This window comes from Eurypyga helias, unplaced genomic scaffold (genome assembly GCF_000690775.1).
Source record: "Eurypyga helias isolate BGI_N326 unplaced genomic scaffold, ASM69077v1 scaffold10921, whole genome shotgun sequence".
NCBI classification, from domain to species: domain Eukaryota; kingdom Metazoa; phylum Chordata; class Aves; order Eurypygiformes; family Eurypygidae; genus Eurypyga; species Eurypyga helias.
In genome coordinates this window covers 1-8,182 of record NW_010232776.1, presented here as the reverse complement: position 1 = coordinate 8,182, position 8,182 = coordinate 1, and the positions used below count along the sequence as shown (strand labels likewise).

The 8,182-nt window shown below is 42.8% G+C and overlaps 1 protein-coding gene across 1 annotated transcript; it reads right to left on the bottom strand.

Moving 5' to 3' along the window:
- Nucleotides 1–210: 210 nt before the first annotated feature.
- LOC104516982 (death-associated protein kinase 1-like) lies at nucleotides 211–5,522 on the bottom strand (the record flags this gene model as incomplete). The annotated part of the gene is given in 5 exon segments (XM_010161506.1): nucleotides 211–1,426; nucleotides 1,428–1,669; nucleotides 2,281–2,469; nucleotides 3,994–4,114; nucleotides 5,384–5,522. Coding segments are annotated over 5 exon segments (1,664 nt in total), but the record flags the coding sequence as incomplete, so codon positions are not given.
- Nucleotides 5,523–8,182: the final 2,660 nt, after the last annotated feature.

The following is an 8,182-nucleotide window of genomic DNA, read 5'->3' as shown; positions in this document are numbered from 1 at the left end:
CTCTCCTTACAAATAAAAGTTTAAAAAAAAAAAAAAATTAAGCAGAGGACACGATGGAAAGGAAAACTTAAAAGTTGTAAGAAATACGCGTTTCAGGTAATATGTGCTATTCCTCTGCCCCTGCCTTCTATGGGGAGAATCGAAACATTTATAAAAACAGTTGCAGTGTGCAACCCAAAAGTTAAGACTTTCCAGTTAAAGTGGCAGTATTAAGCAGCACATTATGTATCAGGAATAATTTTAAAACACCAGAAGTACACCAGCCTTTTTAATAGATAAAAAAGCAACAATTCACAGTTAGAAGTAGAAAGTTTAAGCACAAAAAGGTGGCGCTGGAGAAGGATAAAGATCCTCTGAGGTAAAACCTCATAAACTAAGATGCACAGAAACTCCTGTACTGTATCTTCTACCCTTTCTACAGTTTGACAAGACGCCCGTGTGGAACACCTGCCCCTACCGTGACACGACAGAGCTGATCGAGTTATACGACGTGCCACTGTTGCAACTGGAAGCGTAAGCCTCTTGACCATTAGCATCTAAATTTATTTTGAATACAGAAGATGCCTTCAGTAAGAAGTCTGCTGCATCTCTGCGACCCAACTCCCTCAGTTTAGACATCAGGATACCTACAGTGCTCTCGGGAGCGTTACTCCACTCCTGCAGAAGGGCATGTACTGGGCTCGAGACAAAGTCACTTGGTGTTCCGTTATTGGTGTTGTACTTGGCCACAAGATCAGGGAGGCCCAGGTTCATGGCCAGAAGGCACCAATCTTTGCCCATAGGATCAGGAGGATCCAAAAGTCGACTTAGTTTTCTCCTGGTAAGCAGATTCAGATCGGAAACATGAATATCCATTCCTAGGCTTCCCTGGGAGTAGACATCAAGACACCCAAAACACAGGATACTGCTAAAGCTCTCTTTATATCCCCCCATAGTGTTAGTTAGTGATGTCTCCTTTTGACTCTGTGCACGGAAAAAGTCTCTAGGCTGGTAGACCATTACAGGTTCGTGATGTTCCCTCAGCTGCTGAGGACTAAGGTAGTACTTCCCGGTCAGAAGGCCTGGTAAGGTCGTGGCCATTAAGTTATCGATGGTGCTGCACACAGAATCCAGCAGTAAACAGCACTTGATCTTCTCTGTTTCCAGTCCTCTAACTTGAACCTCTATACCCTGACCATGGTTGACCAGCAGCACCAAAAGCTCGGCTCCGCGATTCACGATCTTTGATCCATTCACCCACAGGCGTATGTCAGCATCCCCCTCTGAGCTCTGCTGATGAATCCACCGGCAGAGATTCACCTGAACTTTATGAAAAATTCCACAAGGAAATGGGGTAAGATGTTCCACAGGAACGATTCTAACACCACCATAAATCAGCACCTCATCCTCCTCATCTGTCCAAGACCTGTGGAGATTGTCAGTCTTCCACCATTGCTCCACTGCTAAGGTCCCTTGCACAAATGTCCATGGCATCCAAAATCTGTATCAGTTCTTCCACATCACTGTCTGTCACCAGGCGCTGGATGTCCTCCATCGTGTACCGACCCCTGTAGTGATGGAGGGCTTTTGGGTTTTCCACTGACAGGATTTTTCCGAGGACGTTTGAACAGAGCCAGCGAGGATCCAGAAGCACAACATCTTGGACAGTTTCACTCTGCATAATGTTAATCTGTTCATAAACGTAAAAGTTACTGTTTACATCTTGTGAAGTACGAGATGATGCCGCACATTCTCTCCTTCCTAACTTACAGACCCTTGCTGCCGAGGGGAGAAAAGCGAACACCGCGTTTTAATTTCCTGCACGTACTCAGGACACAGAGCAGATCTTGCTCTTGGATTTCCACTAGTAACAGAGACATCAGAGCCCAACAGCTGTAAAGCCTAGCCATGCCATACATGCTCTTTATGCAAAGGTGTTATCCTATGACTCAATTTCTAATGGACACACATAAATTTCTCACATGCAGTGAACACATCTGGCACTACCCCCTTTAAGATGCCAGCATACTTAGCTTTTCTGGATATTTTATATTCTTACAACTACAGATATAAACTGTAATTCTTCCTGTCTGAAATAAATAATGCTGAATGAAAACAGGAGCCACAAGACAGCAACGGTGAGAGAGAAAGCATTATGAACAAGCCTCTACTACTTATTATGCCTTAAGAAGGAAGAGAAAAAGAAGTCACTCTTGACATCCGCTTAAATCCCATTAAGCAATATTCCACAAACGCAGTACCTTGCTAATAAAGACAGGCAATTTAGACAAACCCACTTACCTCTCCTATGCTGTGCAGCTGCTGTGCAATATGCCGCAGGTCATCTTCGCTTGCTAGGGGGTTCAGCTGCTCCTGCACGTCGTACACAAACTGCTGCAAGGACATCAGCTGGTTAGGCCCGTTCATTTTTCTCCATGAAGGCAGCGTGGACATTATTTTTTCACACAGATGAGTCATGGGTGGGCAAGTCTTACAAAAGCACAGAAAACATCCATTGGTAATTCTACTTCTGCTGAGAGTAACAGTACTATTGTTGTTTTTTTTAACTTTAATGGAGGTTACAAGGTCTAATGAATTCATACTGCATATTCACGTCTAAAGAATTCCTGTTGTGACGGACCCTTACTCTTCCATCCGGCATCCACTTGCCATGAGACCTAACTTTTCTTAACCCAGTGAATTCCACAAACAACTTTTTCGCTGAAATAAGCAAACTTTCCAAACATCACCATAATTACAGAGGGAATCCTGACATGTGGAACAAAATTTGGTTCATGTAGTCCCGCCTTGTCAAATGTGCTGACCACCTGAAAGCGCGACTTCAAGATCTATCAACTGCTTTCATGCATCTAGAAAGTTTTTATTTCAGAAATTGTCCACGTTTAATTAAAATCTGTACTCATCAGCATCTGTTCAGGACCAATTTACTTCAATCGGTGAGACAGCGGAGTACGAGGAGAGTAATGATGGCACTTGTATCTACTGACTACCCTGGACATCACCCATGTCTTCATCCTACACTCTCAAGCCACAGCATGTAATCCTTAAGCAGCAGAGCCCTCCAGATTTCAAGCTAGTGACCACAGCTACAATAAATAAAGTTTGCCAGAGAAGAAAAGCTTATTAAATCAGGAAACCACTAGGAACGTAAACCAGGCTGAATTTTGCATAAAACCAGGCGTTTTCTTCAACCTACAGAATGAATGCACTAAAAATTTCACTTTTATTAATTAAAACCCAAACCCCCTATCAGAAGTAGCTGCAGAATGTCTTGTTGGTGCGTCACACAAGTAACAGGGCCTTTGGTATGAAGAAATCTAAATCCATTTAGTACAGGCTACATAACAACTTGACTTGGTCACCCTCAGCATGGAAGTGGATTCATGCTGATGACATCAAACCATGGCTATTTTACCTTTAGTCTCAAATACATACACCTACACGCATTTACACAACTCCAAGCACATATTCTTCAGTTAAAAAGTGCAGTAAAAGGTTAATGCATATTCAGTTCACACACCTACGTTTGGGAATTATCGAGTGGTTGAGGCAACTGTTCTGCTCTGGTGGGTGGTTTTACGAAAAACTTATTTGCCTGAAATATATTCTGTTCCTCTGTCATACTACTCTGATTAAAAAAAAAAAAAAAAAAAATTAAAATCACAAAAAAAAAGAGAAGGGTCACCGTTGGAATCCAGTCATGGTCAATTCAAAATATGGAACTGCAACCTGGAACTGAAATTCTCACACTGTTTCTTTTCAAGACAGATCATTCTGGTGACCTGTACAGAACACCTACAATTCTGAAAATTCTGACTGAATCTTGATGTCAGGAGTTTGCTTATCACCAGGTCTGTCACACATGCTGCCAAAAAATTTAAACAGCATGCGTTTCTCAAAGTTTCATAATATAAGTACTAAATCTACAGTAAATTATTACACAAGATTTTCACATTTTGGCTGGCCCAACCCAGATCACTAGACATTACTTACAGAAATTATCTGGCTTCTTATTTCTTGCAAGTGATTTCGGAGTAGCTTCATATCTTTAGACCCAGATGCGCCAGCATCCAAGACAAATAACTTGTCTGAAATTTGCAGATCATTTCCAAATCTACAAGAGAAAAGGCAAGCAATTACTTACTTAGTCCCAAATTCAGTTTTATTTCTTACTCCAGTTATATATTTCAGTTTGAAACTACACAAGAGTTATCTTTCTTCAAGGAATGATGAAAAAGTTTAAGTAATGACTATGTTAAAGTATTTTACAAGCACAGGCAGTATAGCTGCTCCAAAATTTTCTTGAAAATAAAACAGATATTGAGAGAAAACTGTTGTCTTTCCTAAGGAAGATGGATGCTGAAGATACGTGAGAAAATCACAACTGCATTACATGACTTGTAATTACAAAACCATTTTACTGGGGAAGGGACAGCAGGAGAAGAGACACCTTCTTTTTAAGGTCTTCGTATTTGCTGTTTTCTTCCTTCTCACTTTAAGTAGTTCAGTTGTCATTGCTATTGACAACAGTGCTCTTCTCCTTTTGGCTCTCCAACCGCAGGTACTTGTTTCCTAGGTCTAGATTGGTTGGCATTTAAAAGGATTCCAACACCAAAGATTACACACAGGTATTTTCTGTTGGTTTATTTCAAATGGTTAAGATACTGCTCTGCCACTACTGTGCTGGAATCCCTCCATCTCTTTCTTGTACAGTCCAGACAAGTGTCGATGCCCACAGGTAGGGATGGGTCTTCTGACCACGTGTTACCCACTTACGTGCCCACTGTGAATATAAATTAATGATACTTTATACAGCGGTATGTTCATGAAAAATTCTTATTTTCACATACAATTAGCATACTCTCCAAGCATTTGCTGAAGAGAGCTAAGAGTCTAGCCTCTCACAAACTGCAGGGAGTACCTCCAGGCCTGGTTTAAGGTTTTTACCTACCCATCCTAAATTGATTCAGAGCAAAGGGTGACTCTCCTGTAAGGCTTCCTGTTTTGCACCCAGAGATCGTAGCTGGGAACCGCCCACTTTCTGAGACTGGTGAAAAACCTGAGCACCAAGATGTTAGACAGATGGCTCATAATGGGCCTTTGGATATGTCCCAGTGTTTATAGGGTGAGACATCCTGAGCCTCAACTCATTTTTGCACCACATGGCTCATTTTAGCTCACTTAAGGCAGCTCACTCACTCTTTAATATTGGTAAACGTTTCAATTTTTGCACAGTATATGCTTCCTGAACATATTCAAAATACCATACTATCATAAAGCTTAAGCTACATAAAAAACTTTTATGAATTTCTATGCATTTTACTGTTTTTTTCTTTCCAATTGACATGTTTAAACACTACATATAAATACACTCCCCACTCACCTGTTCCTGATTTCTTTCAACAACGACATGTCTTTGTCATACCAAAACTCTCCCCCAACGGGCCGAGGAAGATTCACTATGTCAGCATGTGTGGCAACCAAAACAACACGCAGGGGACTTTTCAGCTTTCCACCAAATGCTAGAAGAGAAACGAGCACTCCCTCACTATGAGACATGCCTATAGACATGGCTGTGTTACCAAGCCAGCAAAGTAGCAGTGCATTTCACATTCTTCACACCAATTGCTTTGGCAGTGGATTTACCAACTCTAAGCATAGCCACACCGTGTTTACACCACTGCTGGTTTGGCTGTTATCTGCCTACAGCACTATCGTTAGAACATCCAATTTGAACAGCTACGATCATTGAGTAATATCAGACGCACTGATATTACGTGACTTAACTGTTTTAACAAAAACATGAATAACGCTAACGATAGATCTATTAACTACAAACTATAATAGTGTGAGGAAATAATAATTAAATTTTTTAACAGCTTCTTGAACGGGTTTCTCATAATCTTTGGATGGTCCTTAATTCTACAAGTGCAGAGTAGAGGATTATGAGTAGAACACAAAATGTCTACCGCATTCATATGTTGGTATGAATGCTATTTTTGCAGTACTTACACAAACAATGACCTCTCACTTAGGTGAGAGTTAAGTAGGAAAGCCTGGTAGAAACCATGAAAAAGAATGAGAAAGAAAGAAAGATACAAATGGCATGAATGAAGTGACAGTAAGGAACACACAGTTTTCAAAATTTTCCTCAAACTGATCTAGCAAAAAGACAATCTTTAGACTAATTTTTTTTAAAAGACAGTACACCCAATCCTGATGGTTTTGTCTGACAAAATTTCACACAGGAGAAATGCTTACATCGCTGCTCAGTCTCCATCAACTAAAAGCTACAGAATTAATCCAAATTCATTCATAAAAAGCTGTGTCTTCCCAAATCTCTGCCTTGCACTTCAAGGTAAGTATTTCATAATTTTAAGGGTTTTTTTTTTTGGCAGCTGAAGGACATATATATATATAATCATAGAACGGGTTGGGTTGGAAGGGACCTTTAAGATCATGCAGTTCCAACCACCTGCCATGGGCAGGGACACCTTCCACTAGACCAGGTTGCTCCTCATCCAGCCTGGCCTTGGACACTTCCAGGGATGGACAAGTTCTCTGGGCAACCTGTTCCAGTGCCTCACCACCCTCTCCGGGAAGAATTTCTTCCTGACATCTAATCTAAACCTCCCCACTCTCAGTTTATATATAATAATATATAAAAAAACTGGAAAGTAACTCCAAAAAGTTTAAGTTTTTTTCCTAATGTCAGTTACTACATATTACTTCAGATATGTGTAATAGGACAAAAATACATCGGTACCCAAACTGAGCTATAAACACTAATTTAAGCACAGCATTTAAATAATGCTCATAATTAGATCAGCAAGAAGAAACAATTAACTCAAATTCTAACTCGGTCAAACCAAGAACTCAGTGTCCTCGCTTGACTGAGGAGCTGTGAAAAGCTTTCAGCAATTGCAAATTCACTGTATTTTCAGTGTTGATACTTCTCTGCAAGTTTCTGAATTTTACTTCCAGAAGTAATTCCATGTCGGTACAAATGGAAATGGGTCCCTGCTCGGCAAGGTAGGTGAATCCCCTCCTGCCCTCCCTCCCCTTCCCAGCTGCCCTTGCAGAACATAGATGGGGCTCTGGAACTTGAGGGCCAGGCAATTGCAGAGGAAGGTCCTTCCAGGGAGCTGCACAGGACAACCCCGTCAGCCCCACACATTACGACAGCCTCTGTTAAAAAAAGAGGGAGCGTCATTGTTGTAGGTGACTCCTTTCTGAGGGGAACAGAGGGCCCGATATGCCGCCCTGACCCATCCCACAGAGAGGTCTGTTGCTCCCTGGGGCCCAGGTTAGAGACATCACCAGGAGACTCCCTGGCCTGGTAAAGCCCTCTGACGATTACCCTCTGTTGGTCATGCAGGTGGGCATCCAAAAGCCATCAAAAGGGACTTCAGGGCACTGGGGCGAATGGTGGCAGGACGGGGAGCACAGGTGGTGTTCTCCTCCATCCCCTTAGTAGCAGGGAGGGACATCGAGAGGAACAGGAAAGCACACCTAATCAACACGTGGCTCAGAGGCTGGGGTGAACGGTGGAGCTTCGGGTTCCTGGAGCACAAGGAGGGTCATAGGACATCAGGCCGGCTGGCGGCAGATGGTCTCCAGCTGTCTCGGAGAGGGAAAAGGATGCTTGCCCATGACTTGGCAGGGCTCATTGATAGGGCTTTAAACTAGGTTGGAGGGGGGAGACGGGCAAAACCAGTAGGGACACCAAGAAACACCCAGAACCTGGAAAAAAATTAATGCTCACTAAGAAAACACTTGGCAGGCAAAACAGGGGAATTCCAGCTGCTCCAGTCCTCAAGCCAGCTTCAGCAGCATCCCACCTCAAATGCCTCTATGCGAATACACGGAGTGTGGGTAGTAAACAAGAGGAGCTGGAGGTATGCACAGGCCTGAGGAGTTGTGGCCTTATTGGCGTCATGGAGAAGTGGTGGGATGGCTCCTGTGACTGGAGTGTCAGAATGGAAGGACAGAGGCTCTGCAGGAAGGACAGGCAGGGGAGACAGGGAGGGGTAGGTGCTCTCTATGTCAGGGATCAGCTGGAGTATGTGGAACTCCACCTGGGGATGGATGAGCTGACCCAGAGCTTATTCCAGGAATGGATGAGGAGCTTATGGGTCAAGATTAAACGGAGGGCAGGAATGGGAGGATATGGTAGTAGGAG